The 23,781-nt window shown below is 37.8% G+C and overlaps 1 protein-coding gene across 2 annotated transcripts in view; it reads right to left on the bottom strand.

Moving 5' to 3' along the window:
• Positions 1-439: 439 nt before the first annotated feature.
• Positions 440-23,781, bottom strand: part of ldb3b (LIM domain binding 3b) — a 29,274-nt gene continuing 5,932 nt past the window's right edge. Inside the window, exons 3-9 of one of the 2 annotated variants that reach the window (XM_047377676.1) lie at positions 23,165-23,240; positions 17,969-17,991; positions 15,629-15,826; positions 12,835-12,858; positions 3,530-3,699; positions 3,344-3,380; positions 440-1,042 (exon numbers count right to left, since the gene is read on the bottom strand). In XM_047377676.1, coding sequence (XP_047233632.1) covers positions 946-1,042; positions 3,344-3,380; positions 3,530-3,699; positions 12,835-12,858; positions 15,629-15,826; positions 17,969-17,991; positions 23,165-23,240 — 625 coding nt within the window. In that variant the 3' untranslated portion in view covers positions 440-945. The remainder of the gene's footprint in view (positions 1,043-3,343; positions 3,381-3,529; positions 3,700-12,834; positions 12,859-15,628; positions 15,827-17,968; positions 17,992-23,164; positions 23,241-23,781) is intronic. The other variant, XM_047377677.1, reaches the window with a different exon arrangement.

Below are 23,781 nucleotides of genomic sequence, written 5' to 3'. Positions count from 1 at the left end.
CACCACCTTTTTATTGTGAACGTTACAGCGACAGATCTTCTGGGGTATATCCAGACCTGGCTCCATTGGAATTTAGCTGTATTTATTTTTTGCACAAACATTAAATGCTGGCGAGCCGGCTGTTACCGCAGTGGGAGCGGACATCTCCGAAAACGCCGAGCACTTTGTGCATTTAAGATAGACATTTCAATTTTACACAGCTACATTCTCACCTAAAAACATTGTAAAAGTAAATTTTGCTATCCCTACTTACTCACACCTGGGAAAATACTTCAGTAATTATTTCCAGACTATGTAGGAATCCTTAACTTAATATCGTACTTAACACAACACCAACTATCACATGTTGATCCAAGGCTTTTATGATAGAGAGCGTTGGATTAACATGTGATGCCTTCATTTTCTCACACGTCATTTCAAATCATCACACTTTTCCGTATAGATTTAATAAAACATTTATTCACATTGATATCAGTACATTTCTGAGTGCATTTTTACATACCGTACTTGTGCATAAAGATAAACTGTATTTCTCTTGCTGTCACATCTGACCAACATGATGATGTAGTTTTTTTTTAGGAGCAAAAAAGAAATTTAAAAAAAGAAAAGAACAAGAAACATTTCTGCAGTTTCACTTGAATATTTGTTTTCTTTGTACATCTTCACTTTAATTTAAGAGAACTCCAATAATCAGTACTAATAAATGTGAGACCAGGTCTAAATAAGAGACAGATATATTTGACACTTTAATTTATAGACACATAGCATTCTCATACTAACATAAAGTAAAACACTTTCTACTAATCTAGGCAACAGCTATAGCTCGCTTTCCTCCTCCTTTTGTTCACTTTCTCTCATAAATTATCCCCACTTCCTGTTCACTCCATCGCTTCTTTCCATGTGTACATGTCCTCCTTTCTGTGACTTTGAATATCCTTCTCCTCTTTATTCCTGGACGTTGAGGATCTGTGCAGACAATCCGTGATGCCAGTTCTTCAATTTGGCAAAGCGCGGCCCCTTGACCTCTGACTCGAATCGCTCTCTGTTGGTGAGGATGACAGGACAAGGCGGTCACATCAGGCAAAGCTGCTCACGTTAGCATTATTCTCTGAGAAACTGCATGCTTCTGTGTGGTGGTATGTTTGGCAGATGTTGTGGAAAGTTTTTTCCCAGAAGCAAATCACAATGTCTTGAAACTGGTCCTGTGTTGGATACCCCAGTCTCAGTTTTAATCTGTTTACTTTGTTTCTAGATTGTATTGAAATACTGTGAAAAGTAACATTACAACTTCAACTCTTTAAATATCTGATACTACAGTGTGATCCTCAGCAATGGTAAATTGGAAGAAATTTACCAGTAATGTGGGGAAATGTTATTGTATAAGTGCAGCGATAATGTAAAATAGCATATATCTAAGATAGCTGAAACCACATTACCACCGTCTGCCAATATATCAGAGTAAACTTTCCTTGTTTTAGGTTACCAAAATAATTTCTACTTGCTAAACACCAGAATAATGGGGGATTTGTGGTTTGATTATTCTTTTAATTCAGAAGTTTACATAATTTCCTTTGTGTTTGGTACAATTGTGTTTTAAGCTGTATAACCTTCCTCCTTCCACCAGCTTCTCAGTCTAGTCTCTCTCTAGTTTGCTTGTGTTTTGGCCCATTTCCCCTGACAGAACTGGTGTAACTGATTCAGGTTTGTATGCAACCTTGCTCACACACACTTTTTTAGACCTGCTCACAAATTTTCTAGGGGACTGAGATGTTTGTGATGGCCACTCCAAAACATTGACTTTGTTGTCTTCAAACCATTAGGTGGTGTGATTAAGTTTATTGTCCATTTGGAAGACTCATTTGTGCCCAAATTTTAACTTCCTGGCTGATAACTTGAGATGTTGCTAGAATATTTCCATATAAAAGATCACATAATGTTGCAACCCCTGTATTTTACAGTTGGGATGGTGTTCTACGAACTTCTCCCTTTTTCTTTACGTAATAATGATCACTATGGAGACACAATAAAATTTTTGTTTTAATCAGACCTCAGGACATGTCTCCGGACATTAAGGTATTTGTCCCTGAGTGAATTTACAACCTTTAATCTGGCTTTACTTTTGGAGTAAATAGCTTCTTTGTTTAAGTTTATGTTTGAACAGAATTCATTTCACTATGGATAATGACCGTCTGTTACCAACTTCAACCAGCATCTTCATGAGGTCTTTCGCTTTTATTCTGGCATTGTTTCTCACATATCTCACCAAAACAAGTTCCTCTCCAGGACGCAGAACCCATCTTCTCCCTGAACCATATGATGGCTGGACATCCACATGGTGTTTATACTTACAAATAATCATTTGAACAAATTAGCATGGCACCTTCAGACACCTGGAAATTGAACCCAAGGATGAACCGGACGTCTGGAGGTCAACAATTTTCTTCCTGACTTCGTGGCTGATTACTTTCCCTATTGTTCAATGATCACACAAGGGAGAAGTGTGTTTGAGGTGTTGCCTCCTCATCCACAGGTGGGCCTCCAATGAACTCAAACATTGTGAATAAATGAGAAGCTTCTGACGTCTTGGTATTAGCTAGACTTTCCCAATTTTTTCAAGGCATAAACGTTTTGGGTTATGAACATAAACTTCTGAATTTGAATAAAATAACAAAGAAATCTTATTTGAAAAATCTTTTAAATCAAACAGAAAAAAATGTTGGTAATCTTAGCTGACCTAAAACAGAAAAGGTTTAGTCTAAATTAAGAATTAAGATCAGACAGTAAGAAAAAATGTGATCTGTCTTTTTATATAGTGCATGTAAATAGGGATACACTACGTTTGTCCCATGATTTAACAGCTTGTAGACCCACTTTCAGCAGCAATAATCAGAGGCAGTCATTTTCTGGATGAATTTATCAGATTCTTGCATCATTGTAGATAAACTTTGGCCAACTTCTCTCTACGACAGTGCTCCAGTTTGTTAGCATTTGCAGAAACCTGTTTATCCACAGCTCTCTTGAGGTATCAGAGGCAACATTTTAATTGAGATGAGGACTGGGGTTTAAATGGATCATCACAGCATCCTTGTTTTAGTTTTTAGGCATTCGGTCGTAGATTTGTGGCTGTGGTTAGGATCCTTGTCTTGTTGATGACCGACAGATGGCCTAAAAGTCTTTGCTATACATGTTTGAGTCAGTCACTGCAATGTGTACAGATAATGAGACTGCAAAACAAGCCCAAACTATAACCATATCACAACTGTGCTTGGCAGTTGGCATGAGCTGCTTGGTATTATAACCAAACCTAAAACGTTCTCAGAAAAATAGATACCCGTTGATTTACCTTGATTTCTGCAGTGCCTCCTCATCTGGATCTTGCACTGTGAAGAGAAAAGCACAGAAATAGATTCATTAATTAAGGCTCAGAAATACAAATAAACAAATGAGAGTAGAGCAGAGAGGGACGTATCAAAGATATAGGTAGCAACAAACAGAGGCCAGAAAGTTTTGGAGGAGCCAGGGTACTGACGGTATTCGGTTCCAGTGATGTGAGCCAGGATCCTGAAGCTTTTCGACTGCAAGTTGGCAGCACGGCGAGCCCACTCAGACATGTCTTGGTTTGTCTCTGCTGGCCTGATCACTGCTTGGTACACAGGAGATGCACAGTCCACCACTGGCTCCTTGATTGGGAGAACTCCACTGCAGAGGAGAGAGGATACTCAGTCCTCAGTGATATGCACATGTAAAGTCTAAATAAATAAAAAAGTCTCACTTTTTTAATATCTCTCTATTCTAGAAGTGGAAAAAAAAACTTATAACTTCAGTAACTCATTACTTTTTTTAACTTTAAAATATAGCAAAAATTATAGAGATATATTTTCACCACCTAAAAGAAAAAATAATTGTGGAAGAGAGAGTTAGAGACACTATCAGGAGACTTAAAGTCTGTTTTGACTTTCAAAGTCAAAATTATGAGACACAAAGTGTTGGATGGGTGCAAAAACTTGTTATCACTCATGTAAAAACTTTGTGTTGCAAGGCACCTGCACTATGCCTTCCTCCCTGTGTGTGTGAGATCATTGTTATCTCTGTGTGAACCAGCCTCCTTTCTGTCTCACACACACACACCCTGTCTGAACTGTCTGTTGAATTGTGTATATAAATAAAGAGACAGGGTGTCAAAACTTGGTAGTTTCACTGCAAAGTGGGCTACCCTTGCTGCAAGTAACTCTGACTGTATCGTCCTTACCTCTGAGTTGACTAAATAATACCTAACATTTATTGGTCCTTCGTAGCCGGATTAATTCAATAACCTTATTTCTCTTTGCTTTAACAGTGACTCTGGGATCCGTGGGGGAAGCCTGACGTCGAGCGAAGCACCGCTGCACAGCCTCCATTAGCTGGAGTGGCTGAAAGTCCCGGTGTGTGTGAATTCACACCTGGCCAGTGGGTTATCGCCTTCTTCGACGCGGGGTGACTCTCACAGGGTCCAGAGAGTCACCAAGAAGTCAACTCCGAGGTGAGACAGTTTTAAAATACAGTTCATAGGAAAAGTACTTAACAGTCGTTGGTAGTGCGTCGCCGGTAAGGACGCTGCATTGGGATGGTTTTATTCCACCGTGAAAGGAATAGTGACAAATTTGGTACAATCCTGCCGTGAAGGGGATTAAAGAAAACGACTAAGGATTATTCCCCTGAGAGGGAATAGAGTAAGCGCTATATAAATAAAAGAAGAAAAGTACTTAAAAGTCGTTGGTAGTGCGTCGCCGGTAAGGACGCTGCATTGGGATGGTTTTATTCCACCGTGAAAGGAATAGTGACAAATTAAGGTAGGGCCCCGCCAAGAAGGGGGCCAAATAAAACGACTAAGGGTTATTCCCCTGCGAGGGAATAGAATAAGCGCTATAAAAGTAAAAAGAACGGAGTAAATTGAGCTCATAAAATAACACCAAGTTAACTTAGAAAAATTGCAAGGTACCTGAAACTAACTGTGTGACTGTGTTGTGTGTGTATGGAGGACTAAGCGTTTTAATAGAATCATAGCAGGATTCTGCTAGTCCTGTGTTTTCTTTTGCCCAGATTAAAACTACGTACTGGTGACTTTGGAGATTCAGGTCGGATTTCATTCCGGAAAATTAACACCGCAGCAAATTAGTCGCAGTAGAAGGCCGTGTTAATGTCCTCTCCATAAGTCTCATGTCAGTGACCTTTTATCTGGGACATTTATACTACAATTAAACTAACATAAAACATAATGGAGAAGAAACAAAGTAAACTAATTGACTTAGAAGGGGAGGTAAAGTTTATGGAGAACTATGTAAAAGGAGCAGGTATGATCTGTCACAGATAAAAAATAAAAAACATGGGTTTTTGGGCAAATTAGATACAAAGGATGTCTTAAAATTACAAGGGGATCTAAAATTAGAAATAATGAAAACTAAAAAGAGAAAAATAACAAAGAACAATGGGGAAAGAACAGAGAAAAGTCTCTGATTTAACAGAAATATGTACACGATGGCATAAAAATACGGATTTTCAGGTAACTTAATTATCACTGAAATCCTAAAACTACACGGGGATCTTAAACTGGAGATTATGCATTCAAAAGATTCAAGAGACAATAAAAAACCTTGCCGGATTATAATTTCAAAGTGGAATTTTCAGTCCCTGAGTGCTCACAGTTGATAAACAGATTAAAACAAAAAGATGAATTAAAAAAACAACAATAAGAGCAGCTTTTAACTGACATAGCCATAATACTGAGGCCTTAAGAAAAGCACAGGAAAAAACTTTCAGCTTAACTGAAAACAAATAAAGGGGGGCGGACTGCCACCCATCCCAGGTTAGAATACCAAGGTAGCCCCAAATTATAAAGACTAAGAGGTGGTTTTAGAGGACGTGGTAAAAGAAGTTAAAAGAGGAGGTGACAATGTGGACATCATGGAAACTGTCCAACTGGACAACCCAGTGAACAATGACTAGAGTTGTTAAAGAAGTAATCTGAGAGTAAAAGATTTTGTAGGCAAGCATTAGTGAGAAACAGGTGCTTTAAAAATCATTCTATGGTGTTATACTACCAACAATATCATGATAAAATGCAAAAGATTCATTTTACAGGGAAATAATTCCATATTTGGCTCAGATTGTGTGCATTCTTGATTTTTCCTCTTTGAGAGAAGTTAAATTTCAGCTCTGTGAAACGACCTTGACAAAGAGATGCAGCTGCCTGAAAACAAAGATAAAACTTCTGCAAACAGCAGAAGCCTGTCTCTGCTGAAAGGTCTGAAAAAAATTGTAACTCTACCCTGCATGTGTCAAACTCAAGGTCCGCGGGCCAAAACCGGACCCCAGAAGTTTAGTGATTCTCTAGAAGTAGAGCCTTTTAATATGGTGATTGTGTGCTTGAATGTTATTTTGTCAATCAATAAGCAGTTTTGTCTACATTCTGCCACAATCTGCCTTTTGAAAATGTTTTGAATCTTGCTCTTTATGTAAAAAAAAAAAAGAGAAATTGGCTAAAGTCCGCAGACACAAAATGAACCTGGATTGAAGCTCTAACTATGTTTATTTAATCTGAGATCCTCTCCAAATGCAACAGTATATGTCAGTCTACATGAGATACTAACAACTTCACCTACTGGTATAATATAAAGATCTGATTGAATATGTGAAACAAACAATGATGAAAGTTTTTCAACAGGTGATGCTCATCCAGGAGGAAGACAGTGTTCCTAGGAAATGCAGCTCATTCATTAACAATCAATTTTTCTCCTATAGGTGGACGTTTTGCTGACTAATCATAGGCTGGATCTATGAAACATTATGTGCACAGACCAAATGACCAAGGTTCTGACTGACTTATGAACCTCACTGACCTGACAATGATAACATGACACCCAACAGACAACACCTTTAAGGTGGACCCACTAAGACCACCTTATTGATTCTTGGTGAATAAAAAAAAAGAATTGAAGCGTTCAAAACAGACCTAGTGGAAACAAAAGGGGTTATGAGGAAACAATGTGCATTTTAAGAATAATAGAAGTCAAATTATGCTCACATTTTTGCAAAAAAAAATTACTCTGACAGAGAAATAAGTAAGTAGTGTGTGAATGTGTGTGAATGGGAATGACTGATTTCATTGTAATGCATCTTTGAGGGACCTTAAAAGCGCTAATAAAGGTCTGATGTTCTGATGATCTTTGCCAAACTTATATCTTAATAAGGTTTCCAGAATTTTTTCCGAAAAATCATAAAGATGGCAAAGGTTCTACCTGTATTGAAAATACTGATAACCATAAGAAAGCTCATAGACCCGTCTTCAATTTTTCACAATTCTTTTACAAACAAGTTATTTAAACTTTCATGTGGCCAAATGTCTGTATTTGACTTTCTGTTTTTGTGAAATAAATGTCTGATTCATGTTATGTAATAATTAGAGTCCTGAACATTACCATAATAATATTAGGTCAGTTTTCTATGGTAAAACAAAAAGATTTTAACAGATGTTTAGACTTTTTCCAGTCAGGTTCAAAATGATTGAATTAGACTCAAACTTAACATAAGATGAAATGAACCTTAACAGAATTACTGAACTGGACTGAAATAGATAAAACTTTAGTTAATTGAAACAAACTTTAGTTACTTGAACTAAATACAAAGCTGACTGAAACTGTATGTTGTATCTATAAAACAGGGTAAAACAAACTAAGATTATAAGATATAATATGCCCTTCATTTTTTGTGTTCATCAGTGAGTGAGTTTTTATTTTTTATTTTTAATAAGAACTAAACCAAGCATTATTTATAATAATAGCAACTACCAAAAATATTGATCTCATTTTTAAATGTAATAAGGACTTACTTTATAAAATATGATAAAAAATAATAAGAAGAATTTGGAAAAACAGAGGCTTTAAACCTCTGCAGGAACAGCACTGACACTGTCAAAAGTGGATCCTAATACAGGAATCTGGAAGCTCATTCTGGAGTGGATAGTCAAAGTCCATCCAAGGACACATTTAGATGAGGCAGAGGGACAAATACAGGGCTTAGCTGAGAGCAAAGAGAGCAACATGCATCCTGTCCTAGCTGCTGTCCCACCTGAACTGTGGTCCCAATCATCAACTGATGTAGGACTTATAAAGGGGTTCCCACCATACAAGGTTAAACTAATATCTGAAAAAAGGCCATTAGTCCGCCAATACCCCTTAAAGCCAGAAGCTGAAGAAGATACTAAGCCAGTAATACAAGATATGTTGAAGTCAGGAATATTAAGAGAAGCACCTGACGCTACATGCAAGGCATATCACACTGACATCGCTATTATTATCACAGCCAAACATAACTCTAAAAAGATGTGCCCTTTAAATCCAAGTACTCTAATACCTACTGCAGAAGATGGAAAACCACATTCTTATAAAGCAAAAGTTGAAGAAGACACCAAACCCAGACAAGACATTTCTCAAATCCTTATACCAGATTCATGTGTTGTGTTTGTAGATGGCTCAGCATCTAAAGATGAATATGGAAAGAATAGAGTTAGTTATGCAATAACAACCATCGACAGAATAATATAAGCTAAATCTCTACCCAATACATGCTCAGCCCAAACAGCAGAATTATATGCTGTAGTAAGAGCATGTGAATTACATGAGGGACAAATACTTACTATATACACAGACAGCCAATACGTTTTCGGATCAGTACATCACCATGCTAAGATTTGGCAAAATAGAGGTTTTAAAACATCATCAGGGACAGAACTAACTCATTTCAACCTATTAAAGAGAAAATGTCAGATCTGCTATTTATAGACACAGACGTGCTGAAAGACGCCCAACAGTCAGCACCCAAGACAGAAATAAAGGCCTGGCTAAAGAAAGGAGCACAGAAAAAAGATGACATCTATCAGATAGAAGATAAACCAATCCTCCCAAAAACGTTATACAACACAGCGGCTACAGTGACACATTGGGAAGACCCACGTGTCAAGGGGGGAATATGTCACATCTGGTAAAGCATTAATGCTACACTATAAATTTTTCTGACTATGCAAAGAATTTTTGCAGATCATGCATAATTTGTTGCAAACACGGGGGAAGAAATATTGCCTAGTTGCAATAGATGAACCTAGTGACACATTTCTTCCCCACATATGGTATCCCACAGGTTATAAGGTCAGATAATGGAACTCATTTTGTAAATAAATTAATAGATCTAAGTTCTAATGCATTAGGGTTTCAGTTAAAGATTAAGGAAAACAATGGAAGAAACAGGGAGGCCATGACCCGAATGCCTATCCCTGGTTAATTATGGATGAGAATAACTCCAAATCAAACTGGTCTTACTCCATTTGCCACCTACTGTACATCATTGTATAACTCCACCCACTATATTCTGAGTCTGAGATCACGTGACACCAAGTTGCTGATGTGAATTTGTATTCTCAAAGAAATAGTACATGGCAGACCGTTTTCTCTGCCCTCTGACATGAATGAAATAGAGAAAGCACAACAGGAAACTTAATTAGCTGAGTGGATGAATAAAATGTTGCAGACAAAAGAAACACAAATGTCCAGTGGTCTGCCGATAATCTCTGCTCCTATCCCACAGAACAACCTGAGGCCTGGAGACCTGGTCCTGATTAAGACACTCCACCGGAAGGATTGGAGCACTCCTTGGTGGAAAGGGCCGTTTCAAGTACTCCTGACAATGCCCACAGCTCTGAAAATAGCAGAGAGGCCTTCCTGGATTCATAAAAGCCACTGTAAGCCAGTTTTGCCGTTACAGGAGCCAGATCAACCGACGGGGTAGCAGAAGGAAGTCCGGGTTCAAAGGAGTTGGAGGACCCATATGGCCCAGCGTCTCAAACCGGTGAAGAAAACAGCTGATCTGCGCCCAATTATAAAATGGCTCTCTGTAACATGTGGACAGGACTGATAAGCCTGAGCTTAATTCTGGTAGCAGGACTCTTTCTCTATCTAAAGCAGGATCCACAGGAGGTGATACTGAACCAGAAGAGATGGACATCAGACGGGACCCATCTCAGACCACTGACGGAAGGACATGACACACACCCATTTCTGCAAAATTACTGGTATCGTTATGTGTATGACACAGCTAAAACTCAAAATAAAACTGATTGTTATGTGTGTTCTATAATGCCCGTGCATTCCCAAGGCCCCACCATATATGTCAAAACTATGAATCTCACCGAGACAAGTTGCGCCATATCAATGGGCCTGATAGGATATACAAATAAAAAGTTATTTCTTATGCCAGACCAATCTTTCAGTAACCAGAGATTAAATTACAGTTGTGACCCAGAAAACTGCACTTGCGACAGAAAACAATGGCAACCTCTCAACATTACAGGGAAATCAGAACCATTCAAAGCATATGTAACAGACCCCGGAAACCATTGACACTGCATAAGACAAAATATTACAGGGAATCATACTCATTTTGTAGGGAATACTACAAAATGTAACTACTTCTACACTTACAGGAATAATCCCGGAAACGGCACATACTGGATAGAAGGGGTGGCATGGTTATGTGGTAATAACGCTTATAATGTACTTCCACCCAGTTGGTATGGTGTATGTGCCCTAGTTTTCACATCAGACCACACTGTGGTACTTAGTAAGCAGACTATAGTTATACCACATAGGAGGTCAAAAAGGGAAATAGATGTTAAACCACTTGACCCCATTTGGGGAACAAATGTCCCAGATGAATTTAAACTTTGGTCTAAAGATGATAAAACATTATTATCTCTCTTACCCTGGTTAGGTGTGGGCAAATTAATGCTGCGCATGGAAACTTTAAGTTATCGATTTGGATTGTTACTAAATAACTCCATAATAGTAGAAGAGGGTCAAAACACAGAAATGAGCACTATGCGAGCCATGATAATTCAGAACCGCATGGCTTTGGATATTCTAACAGCATCAACGGGGGGCGTTTGTGTTCTATTGAATAACACCTGTTGCACATATATCCCAGATAATATACACTCTGCAAACATAACGGGAGCATTAAACAACCTACGGAATCTGCAAAATGTCATGACACATGACCACCCAGATCCTAACTCTTCTTGGTTAGATTGGATGCTCACAGGGGGATGGATAAATCTGTTTAAGGTTCTCTTAGTTGCAGTAATAGCATGCATGGGCCTTCTGTGTCTCCTGTCAATATGTATTATCCCATGTTGCAAATGCATGGTACAAAGAATAGTAACTCAGTCACGGTGGCATATGCAACACTGAACCAGGTGGAAATGCACGAAAATGAAGGGGACGATTATGATGACATGTTGTAAATAAATCACATCGAAAGCCTGAGTGTACTCATACATTGTATTTCATAAAATGACCTTACAGCAGAAAATCGAAAGAAGTTGTTGCTTAAGTGAAATGAGAAAAAGTGCAATGATGACATAAACAGGGCAGATTTTTAAATTCTTTTATTTTTATGTTTTCAAATATTATTCTTTTATTTTTATGTTTTCAAATATTATTCTTTTATTTTTATGATTTCAAGTATTATTCTTTTATTTTTATGATTTCAAGTATTAATCAACATTTAACTTTTAATGGTCGCCGAGGGCGGCGGGGCCGTATGAGTATTTCCCACAAAATATAATCTGTTTACCATCCGTGGGTTTCTGCTCATACAGAGTATTTTTTTTTTATTCGTTTTTATATTAAATGTTTTTACTTGTGATAAAAGGAGGGACTGTTGGATGGGTGCAAAAACTTGTTATCACTCATGTAAAAACTTTGTGTTGCAAGGCACCTGCACTATGCCTTCCTCCCTGTGTGTGTGAGATCATTGTTATCTCTGTGTGAACCAGCCTCCTTTCTGTCTCACACACACACACCCTGTCTGAACTGTCTGTTGAATTGTGTATATAAATAAAGAGACAGGGTGTCAAAACTTGGTAGTTTCACTGCAAAGTGGGCTACCCTTGCTGCAAGTAACTCTGACTGTATCGTCCTTACCTCTGAGTTGACTAAATAATACCTAACACAAAGTTATAATTGAAAGTAGACCAAAAAATAATTTAGTACACAGGAATCTTTGTACATATTTCCTTATTTTGACTTATAAAGTCACAGTTTAAAGTCAAAACTTTGACTTTCACACTCATAATTATAAGACACAAGGTTTAAATTTAAATTAGAGCAGAAAACTTTCCATTACTGGGAAATATTGAAATATATAGACGCCCATTTTCCCCACTTTAAAAAATTAAAATAAAGAATTCAAACTTTATAATAATGATACAGAGTCATGCTATTCAGTGACATTACATTTTAATTTAATTTATGGGCATGAAAATACTTAATTATTTCTTTCCTTGGTCTGTTACACATAGATGTAGAGTTCTGGCATTAAGAAACTTTAAAGCAACATGACTGGTGCCCCTCCAGCATTCCTCAGAGGGTTATGGAAGTGAGTCGTAGTTTTTGTCATCTTTTTTGTTAAATCCCAACGGATAAAATTACAGATTCCAGATTACGTAATGCTAGACATCTTAAACACAATGCTGCAGTCTCACACGTTGTCCGAAGTACATGGAAGTACTTCTCAACATTAAAGAGTCCATAAAAGAGTCCCAGTTAAACGGTTTGTCCTTCAAACCCAGTGATGCACAACCCATTATCAACATATACGTAAATGCACAAACGTACATAATGAAGTGAATAAAATGAGGCCGTTGGTTCCAATGCATGATTAGTATCTGGACCAATGCACAAGCTGTCACAGCACAAAGAAGCCATGAGTTTGAGAAGAATGGAAAAAATACGCTGCTGTACTCACGCCAAAGGAGAGCCGGCCTCCTCGCTGGGGTGGGAGTCAGCAAGGAAAGATGGGGAGGGATGGGTGGAGGACAGATCATGGGTGGGGTTGGTTTGTTGGATGGAATGAGCAGAGGAAAGTGGGTGAAAGGCACAGAGGAGTACATGGCACAGACACTGACAGGCCAAAACAGAAAAGCCAAACAAACTCTACTGTTTTCATACTATTTGCAGCAGCATAGGCTTTAAAGGCCATATTATACTGTTGCAGCTTTTCAAACATAATTTTTATTATTATAAGTTGACAGAGCTCATATTTATCATCAATATCTGATCATGTTTTTTTAAGTGTTTCTTTTATTTGTCAACATTTCCTTATACAGTGGCATACAGCGGCAGTCAGACGTTTATACTCATCATTTTAGGCTTTTAAAAAATGCATTTAGCTGTTCCTTTTGTTAAGGTTAGAGTGATAATACAATAAGTAAGTGGGTAAATAAGTGGGTGAATTTATTGTTGATGTTTTCTAATACAGACGGGCCCAAATATACACACACACTTCTTCTGATATAACTCTGAAATAGATTCGACCATTCTTCTGAGCTGAATTGGATGACTTTGTTTAAATTGGCTGGTTTGCTGACACAAACCTTTTTTATGCGGGTATATTCTACACATTTATAGTATAGCTGGGGTCAGTGCTTTCCAAAAGCTTAATGTTAGCCCACTTTATTAATCTCAAAACCAGCTTTAATGTGTGTTTGATGTCATTGCGTGGATGCTACACCTGTGTCCAAGTTTCAACCATCTGCCTGCTGATTTAATATGAATTTGAAGAACTTTAAGGTAGTCCATGTTCTTTGTAATAACTTCAAGTTGTGCAATGCACCAGTACCACTGGTGGCAGGAGAGTCCCACAGCATGGTGGTGCCACTTCCATGCTTTACACTTGATAGATGTTCTTAGGCTTGAAAGCATCACCTTGATTCCTCTTGTAGTCTTTGTCTCATCGGACCATAGAATCTTTCTCCACGATGGTATCTGATGTGTCCTGTGGTCAGGTGCAAATTTCGGTCAAGGTTTAGATGTTGAATCTTAGTTTTTTTTCAGCAGCCTCTTTGATCATGGTGTGGTAGATCTTGCTTCACTCTGGACTGTGAGACAGATGGTTTGTTTGAGCTAAAGGGGGCAGTTTAAGTCAGATAGTTGAAACTCTGACAAAACTGAATGTTTCAACGAAGCAATGATCCCAAACAAGTTTTGAAAAAGGTTAAAGAAGACAACATTGAGCGTTTGGAAGCACTGACCAAAGTTTAACTGAAGATTTGTCGACTATTGTTGCTGGGTCTGTGCCAAGAAACCAACTAATTTATATGAACTCTGCCAATTCCTGAAAAGAACAATCATCAAATATCCAGTCAGAACTATGCCAGGGCTTTGTTGATGGCCCCCAAAAACATGTAATTGAGGTAAAACATCTGAATGGGCATTTAACCAAGCATTAGAGGGGATGTATGTATATATGCGAGCCTGTAGGTATAATCTTCATTATGCCTGGAGAAAATCCTCACTACATTCAAATGTCTGCACCAACTACTTTATTTTAAAATTCACTTAAGTTGTTTGTTGTACAATGTGTCCATATATATCATTTTAGTGGCTCGAGGTTCTGATCGGGATGCTTTCTGGGCATCTCCCTGTGGAGGTTTTCGGTACACAAGTGGCTGGGATTAGATCCCAGGCACACCCAGAACTCATTAGAAGGACTTTGTATCCCTTCTGGCCTGGGAACGCCACAATGAGCAGGAGATGGCAATGGGAAGAGGGATGTCCGGTTTTCCTGCTGGCCCTCTCACCCTTGTGATGCATTCAACGATAAACAGAAGACAATGGATGGATGGACGAATCACTTCAACTCCAAAATGAAATTTGTGTCGATGATGAGTGGATGTAAGCTTCTGACAGGAGCTGTATTTACATACTGCTTTTGTAGGGGAGGTTCAGAACAACTCAGAACATGTTGGTCCTCTAATTTTTTAGAAATGTCTAACAAATTAGAGGACCAACATTATAATATCTATCATAGGTGCTACAGCAATGTAAAAGGTACTTTTGGTCCTCAAAGGTCTCTGTTAAAAACATTTAAAAACAAAACTTCAGTTCCTTAAGTATGCAAACAATAGAAAGGAAACTGTGGCTACAAGTTATAGGAACTATTAAAAGGTTCCTGAATTCTGAAACATTTTCTTTTTTTTTTTTTTTTACTTGAAAATATTTAGGTATATTCCTCTTAATGCCCCTTAAAACCTGTATGCGAGGATAATATGGGCTCTTTAGTGTCTACTAAAAAACTCCACTGCGTGGTTTAAAGGGCCTGTTCACCCAAATTTTTAAAACTGAAACTTTAAACTTACTTTCTGATATCAACAAAGCAGGACACCTTTTGTTGTATTTCAAAATTTTGATTAGTAATTTATTACAACATCAGTACATTAACATACTGTGTTGAAATTAGGCACAGAAAAAATGCTGCTTAGAGTGCTTCATGTTCTGTTTCCTATTTTGATTTTCTGGTTTTTGTAAATCTTTTAAATATAATTAGAAATATATTCTTTTGCTGACAATGGACTTACTGTATTTAGAATTTTACCATTATGTTGCTTTTAGCTTAAGTGTTAAATTTTTTTTACTTTTCAGTTCTTTTGGGTCTTCCTCTAATTTGGATGAACTGACCGAATGTGATGAAATATCAAATTAACAAGTGAAGATGGGAGGTGAAAAACTGAAGTGCGATTCATTTTGTTGTTTGGTCTCACCTGTCATGTCCTTTGGCCTGCGACTGTCCTGCAATGGCGTCCATTATGGCGTCCTGTGAGTACATGCTGATTGGTGTGTTGTACTGAGCGTGAACGATAGTGGCCTTTCCTCCTGGGCCCTTTACTTCAATGGGTTTGTGGGTGGACAGCGCTGAGTCTTTCAAAGCTATTGGGTTGAAGCTGGGGGTGTACTCCATGCTGTCAGGTCACAGAGAGATGTGGGAACAGATGGGAGTTAGAGAGGGAAATTCAAGACATAGGAGGAACTGGTCGTTATTTGACCTTAGAAGTCATCAACCCCAAACATACAACAGAACAAAAATCTAACACGCTTATATTCAAACAAACTAAGAGGCCACCTAAAAAGGTTGTTACCAGCATGAGTAAAAACCCTAAAAAACAAACATTACATTACACACAGGGAGGTAAAAGGGACGAATACAGGTGCAGCTCAAAAAACTAGAATATCATCAAAAAGTGAATTTATTTCAGTGATTCAACCAAAAAGATTAAAATCATATATAGATCCATTTCAAACATTCTGTGAAATTTAATGATTATGACTTACAGCTAATGAAAACCCAAAATTCAGTTTTTTAGAAAATCACAATATTAAACAGGACAGATACAAATAATTTTTAATACAGAAATGTCAAAAATGGAGGGTGCATGGTGGCGCAGTTGGTAGCACTGTTGCTAGGTCCTGGGTTCGACTACTGGCCAGGGGTCTTTCTGCATGGAGTTTGCATGTTCTCCCCATGAAGGCTTGGGTTCTGTCCAAAAACATGACTGTTAGGTTAATTGGTCTCTCTAAATTGCCCTTAGGTGTGAATGGGTGTAAGCATGGTTGTTTGTCCTGTGTGTCTCTATGTTGCCCTGCGATGGACTGGCGACCTGTCCAGCGTGTACCCCACTTCTCACCCATAGATCGCTGGAGATAGGCACCAGCTCCCCCCGCGACCCTGTATGGAAGAAGCGGGTATAGAAGATGGATGGAAATGTCAAAAATGTATGTCCATGGACTGTACAGTAAATGCTCTTAATCCTTGGTCAGGGCTCCTTTTGCATACATTACTGCATCAGTGCAGCATTGCATGGAGGAGATCAAGCTGTTACTCTGCTGAGGTGTTCAGGATACTCATGATGCTTTATTAGTTGATTTTAGTTTGCATGCATTGTTGGGTCCCCATAGATCTTCTATGGGGATTAGGCCAGGCAAATTTACTGGTCAGTCAAGCAAAGTGATACAGTGGTCATTATATCAAGTGTTGGTACTTTTGACAGTGTGAGCAGGTACCATGTCCTGTTGGAAAAGGAAATCAATATCTTCATGTAGCTTGTCAGCAAAGAGAATCATTAAGTACTCTAAAAATGTCCTGGTTGCTTTGGCATAGGACTTGATAAAACACGGTGAACCAACACCATCACATGACATGGCTCCTCAAACTACCACTGACTTAAGAAACTTCACAATGAACCTAAAGCATCTTGGATTCAGTGAATCTCCCCTCTTCCTCCAGACTTTGGGATCCTGATTTCAAAATTAAAAGTTAATATACTTTCATCTGACAAGAGGAAATTAGATGATTTTCTCCTTAGTCCAGGAGAGGTGCTTCTGCCCTTGAATCTGGTTCGAGAGTGGTTTTACACAAGGAATGTGACAATAGCAGCTCTTGTCCTAGATTTATCTTTTTTTGGTACCTCTTGAAGGACCGTCTCCAGCTGCCATCCATACCTCATAATTGGACTTTGCTCCATTATGCTCATAGCTGTAGGTATACTTGCTGCTCTTGCACCTTTTTCTACTACACTTTTTCCTTCCACCTAACTTTCCATTTGTTTGGATACAGCTTTCAGACCTTTTATGGCTTACTCAAAACTGTACAACTGTCTTCCCCATGATACTGTAGGCCATAAAATAACATTTCTGTATTAAACAAATTTTTTTGAGCGATAATATAATTTTCAAATTGAAAATTTTGGTTTTTACTTGCTGATGACATATCACAAACAATACAAGAATATATCATTATGTGTATAAATAATCTATTTAATATACACGTTTGACTTTTTGGATTAAATATTTTAAATACATTAGGGTTTCAATGATATTGTAATTTATTTAAATGCACCTGTATTATAATCCTCACATGTATGCACTAGTCCTATTTGCAGACATAGAAAAAGGTTTTGGCAATGGCACATGTTTACTGTTTTGTGGTCCGAAGATTTTTACACTTTCTAAGATGTTTTCACACTAACAGTATGTCTGACAATAACTCTGTTTCAACGTTTTATACGTCATGCACATAAAATATAGAAAAAGGTGATTCTACTCACTTTGCAGCTGTGTTTGCAATAACCTGAAACACATCAGAGCAATGTACAGACAAACAGAAAAAGAGGAGAACGTTATAGGCCGACATCTGTGATAAAATCACATAAAATCTCCTATCTAACAATATTTTACTGCAATCCTATGTACAGTTCAGAATATCAGCCATTTATCATCCCTGTGATGTTTCCCTGCTCCTATTTTATCACCAGGAGTGACTGACAAGAACAGAAGTGTTTCAGTCACATGATGTAGGACACATTTAGCACAGAACAGACAAAAATATACACAAACATAGCACAAACTACCAGATCCATTTATGTCGGAACTGAATATGGATTCTGCAGTTCTGCATATGCTCTGTTCCTCTGCAAAGAGACTTAATTATTTCAAGGATTTTTCTCTTAATAAACTACTAAGAACTGAATCAAAGAGAGCCTATAAATTGGTTCACAATTGACAAAACTATATTTTTGATTTGCTTTAATCAAATGTTAGAGTAAAAATAAAGTTAAAGGTAAATTTAAAGCATTTAATACTGTCTTTTCTTTAAGACTCTAAATCTAGAAATAAGAGCCTTAATGCCATTTCTTGCTTTCCACATATTGTTGATCTGATGCCTTTGCTTGAAGGTTTTGATGAAGCTCTGCTGTTGCAAGGAAATGGACAGCCAGGCATCCATTCAAACGTACATCATTTCTGTCATGATTTTATATTATCACACTTGCACAGTGTGATATGTGCAAGGTATGTCTCTCTAATCACTGGACTTCTGTTAACATATTTTTGTGGCTTTTTCTTGACTTTATTTAGCCCAGAACAACATATTGAAAATTTGACTTTTTTAGCTACTATTTAACCAAAAAAGGTGAACCGCTGCCTTTGGGTGTCATTGTTACTTGGAATTGGGGCGTCGTCTGCCACCATGCGGATGCTGCCTTGGATTGTTGTGGTGAAAAAACACCTGCATTAAAAAGAAAAGCTCTTGATTTTTCTATTCCTCTACAAATCGCCATAAGATATATGGATGTGACCTAAAGAACAAGATCTCGGATACAAGCAGGATCACCCCATGGAGCTTCCTCAGCATTAGAGATAGAGATAGCGTCTTCACCTCTGGAGAACTTGAACGTCTCCTGGGCATCTCCCTTTGGAAGTTTACAAGATAGGTCCTACTGGGAGAAGTTTTCAGAGCAGACCTAGAACTTGCTGGATGGACAATCCCTTCTGGCCTGGGAATGTTTTAGGGTCCCCCAGAATGAGCTGGAGAGTGTTACTGTGGAGAAAGACATCTGGGTTTCCTTTCTGAACCTGTTACCCTAGTGACCCAATGTCAGATAAATGGAAGACAATGGGTGGATGGATAGCTAATTCGTCCAAACTTAGTCTAAACAAAGACTTTGAAATTCATGCTGTGTTTTCTAAATTTATGCTTTTTACCCACATTAAAACATTAATATGCCCCTTTATTTATATATGTTTTTATATTACATTTCATGCATATTTTCACGTTATGTAGAAGGAATTCATTTCTAATTTCAATTCTTTAGATAGAACTTTACTCTGAGTGTTATTCGTTTTGAAACCACAGAATGTGCATTGAACTATGATAGATTAATTTCATTAGTGTCAACTTTGTTTACATCACAAAGTTTATTTGATAAAAAGCAGACAGAATACCAGGGGCTATTTGCTAACCATAATTACATTGTTAGCAGCATGGCAACGTTAGCTAACATTAAATGTGAGACCTGGAGTAACCCACGTGGTGACCTTAAGAAGTAGCTTTAATGGGGTGCCGCGTGTTGTAGTGGTAGAGCAGGCATCCCATATCGTTAGCCTCATAGCATAATTACCTAAGTAATAGTTAAACATTTTTGGAAAACAAGAAAAAACAAATTTTTCATCAAGCTCATTATATTTTTGATTGATTTTGTAACAGTGAGCCAAAATATGACTTAGGCTATAATGCTATGTGGCTAACAAAATGTGTGGCTATTAGTCCTCGATTCCCAACTTTGGAACCTCTGCTGCATCTCTTTCCTCCTTCTCTTCCTGCCCATTTCTTGCATGAATACTGAAAATAAAGGCCACTATTTAGAAATTAGCTTTAATATTATTTTATTACAACTTTACCTTAAGTGCTTTAGATTTTTAGCTAACACAAGCTACTTCAAAGCAGAGATGTAAAAACAGCATTTACAGTAACAGTTGTCAACAAATAATTATCTTAATTACTAAGTTGGAAATTACTTGGATGCTGTATTGCTATAGAAAATAGCTTGGTCTTTTGAAAAGTTTTGGCTCCTAAAGTAAAATCAACAGTAAAATATGAAAGCTGTCAGCAGATTTTTTGACAAAACTACTAAAAATGAAACAAAAAATATACTTTATGGTCCATGAACTCAGTTGTTGCATATTAAAAGTAACACAGTAATTGGTAGGTCAGTCATCTTGTCTGGTTAAGAATATTTATTTTTTGTGTCGAATGCCAGCTACAAGAAACACTTTGTACAGAATGTATTTAACTCATCTTGGCAAGATTTGGTAAAAAACCTAACAGATTCGTCGATGCAGATCTTTTATTTGTTCTGTTTACAGTAGAAAATGTACCAAACATGAGACATCTCCCTGTAGACTGAGGGTGCCCTATCTTGGCGTTGGCATTCAGGGGATTCAGGATGATGGTTTGAAACCAGAGTGGAAAGTTCCATTACCCAGCTCAACAGCTGCTCTGACCTGTCAGTGTGTGTGTGTGTGTGTGTGTGTGTGTCCCTGTCCTCTGAGAGGTGGGGCCACTGGCATGAATGAGATCACCGTCCTTAACACTGCCAGCAGCTTGATTCCTGATGCCTGATGTACATTTAGCTGTCACTGTAAACCAGCTAGCTCCAGAAGGGAAGCACATTAACAGACACTTATACCTGCATGATATGTTAGAGGTACAGCTGGGTCCACTTCTAATAAACCTAGAGGAGTATTCTATAGTAGCTCTATCTGCACTTTGGACACAGTGTCTTGCAAAAGTGTTTATAGTCCTTGAGCATTTTCATATTTTGTCACATTTTATTACAAACTTCAGTTTATTTTATTGGCTTTATATTTGAGAAACCTATGCAAAGTAGAGAACAACTAAGACATGGAAGAAAAATCAAAAGGTGTTTAAAATCTTAAAAGTGCAATTCATTTGTATATAGACCGTTTACCATGATATCCGTAAATAAAAATCCAGAACAACCAAAATGCCCTCAAATGTAGCTTAATTAGTAAATATAGTCCACCTGTATGTATTTTAATCTCAGTATAAATCCAGCTGTTCTGTGAAGGCCGTAGAGGCTCGTTAGAGAACATTAGTGAACGAACAGCATCATGAAGACCACAGTACACACCAGAGAGGTCAGGAAGAAAGTTGTGGATACGTTTTAAGCAGGGGTAGGTTAGAAAACATTACCCATGCTTGGAACATCTTACAGAGCTCTGTTCAATCCATCATCTGAAAATGAAAATAGTGTGAGACAAATGTAAACCTACCAAGACGTGGTCATCAACTTAAACTTACAAGCTGGGAAAGAAGAGCATTAATCAGAAAAGCAGCCAAGAGGCCCCTGACAACTTTAAAGGAGCTGTAAGATCCAGTACTGATGTGGGAAAATTTGTCAGCAGGACAGTTAATAGTTGTGTACTCCATAATTCTGGCCTTGTTTTGAGGATTGGCAAAAAGACACCCAGAAGACTTTCTAGTTGCATTTTGCCACAAACTGTAGGGGACACGGGAAACGAGAAAAAACGTTCTCTGGTCCAAAACTGAACTTTTTGGTCTACATGCAAAACATTGTATTGCCATGGTGAAACAAGGTGCTGGCAGCATCATGCTTTGGGGAAGATTTTCTTCAATAGGGGCAGGAAAGCCTGTAATGATTGATAAGAAGATGGATGGAGCTAAATACGGGGCTATCCTGGAAGAAAAACGAGACTGGGGCGTAGGTTCTCATTCCAGCAGGACAATGTTCTTAAACTACATTTTAAAACAACACATTCAAAGTCCAGATTGAAATCTAATTGAGAGACTGTAGCAGGACTTGAAAATGTATCTTCACGGGTGCTCTCCATCCAACCTGACCAAGCTGTAGTTATTTTACAAAATACTGAGTGAAAAATGTTTTAATACTTTTGTTTTCTCTTAAAGCCAGCACCAGTCTTGAACAACTGTTATACAATTGCTGCTTTGGCCCCAGGAGGAATTAAACAACATCATCATGTTTAACCACAAAAAAACTGAGAAGAAAATGTTCTCTGAAGTTTCCATACTTGTCCCAGTGGTCGTACCTCTCACATATGACGCTATTTCAAGATCCCACACAGAAACGTGTCTGGCTTTCAACCAGGTAACAGAATAGCAGCAGGCTCGAGCTGTTATCATTATTACAAGCTGATCTGAGACTCCATGAGACTCTGAGACTCCATGCTAAAGGTTAAGTTATGAGGAAAGGTTTACGGAGAAGCTTTTTTTAATTTACATTTTTATTAATGGACCTAAATACAATTAAAAGCACTACACCAAGGCCTAAAATGTTTTTTTTTTTATCGAAAAGGGCAATCTAATTCCTCATTTTATGCATTTAATCTCATGGCAGTGACCTTGGACGTTAAGGAGACCGGAAGAGTTTTTGTTCCTGGTTAAAGCACAATTTGTTTGCTAAGATCCTGAAAAGGCACAGCTTTTATTCCTTAATTAATTACTTAAGATTTAAAAAATAACTTTCTTTACACTTCTATGCTTAACTTTTTTTTAAAAGTTGCATTTCGGAACTTGAGGGACAAAAAAGGTTTCAGGTACAGTAAATAAAGATCTGCTTAAAAATTATACTGTTCCACACTGGGGTGCTGAAGATCTTGTCCTATTTTTTATCATTTGTTTTACATCTTTTAAAAGCTGGAGTTTTAAGAAATACAGACAGAAGAAGCCTTCTGTGTTTTACTAAATATAGCAACTCATCTCCTATTTGTGTTTGCTGATCTCAGACCCCCTTTTTCAAGGTGTATTACAAATGTCTAACACTAGATGTCGCCGTCATCCTGATGGCACAGAACAGTTTTCTGATGTTCTCATCAACAAAGACACAAACCCGGATTCCAACACACACACTACTTGTTGATTAGTCTGTTTGCTTCCTTGACTACAGAGTGGATGTGTTTCGTACCTTCTGGTGTGGGATGACGGGCATCGGCGAGTCCACTCTTGGAGCTGCTGTGGAAACTGGAGCGGGACGTCTGGATCTTTAGACATACAACAAAACTTTTGATCAAAATTTACAGACTCAGCTGAGAAATGTGTTTCCCGCTTGTTTTTTGGAGCTGCAGAATGTAAAGGGAAGCCATATTCATAGGCTACCTGAACATTTTTTAATTAATCGTAAGGTGCTTTTTTATTTCTTTAAAGCCCTTTATGGTCCTAGTCTCACATTTATCAGGTCTGTTTGTTCTGTATAAACCAACCATATCCTCCAGGTCTTCAGGGAAAGCTATTTTGTTAGTGCTTAAAGAACAAAAACTCACAGGGTGGCATCATTTTCTGTGAAACAGCCTTAACAAATACCTGAGAGCAACTGAGACCATAAATGTTTTTACAAGCAAACCTAAAGCGTATCTTTTTGTTTTGGCTTTTAGCTGGCATTTAGAAATTAAGATTATTTATTAATTTAATATTACCTGCAGTTTTATTGAACTTTTAGTTTGACTTTATATCGATATGAAATTATTTATTTCCTTTTACTTGGTAAATATAAATGTAGATTTTAGTTTATCTCAAGTATATTTG

The sequence above is a fragment of the Girardinichthys multiradiatus genome, chromosome 10 (assembly GCF_021462225.1).
Source record: "Girardinichthys multiradiatus isolate DD_20200921_A chromosome 10, DD_fGirMul_XY1, whole genome shotgun sequence".
NCBI classification, from domain to species: Eukaryota; Metazoa; Chordata; class Actinopteri; order Cyprinodontiformes; family Goodeidae; genus Girardinichthys; species Girardinichthys multiradiatus.
This window is presented reverse-complemented; position numbering and strand designations above follow the sequence as displayed.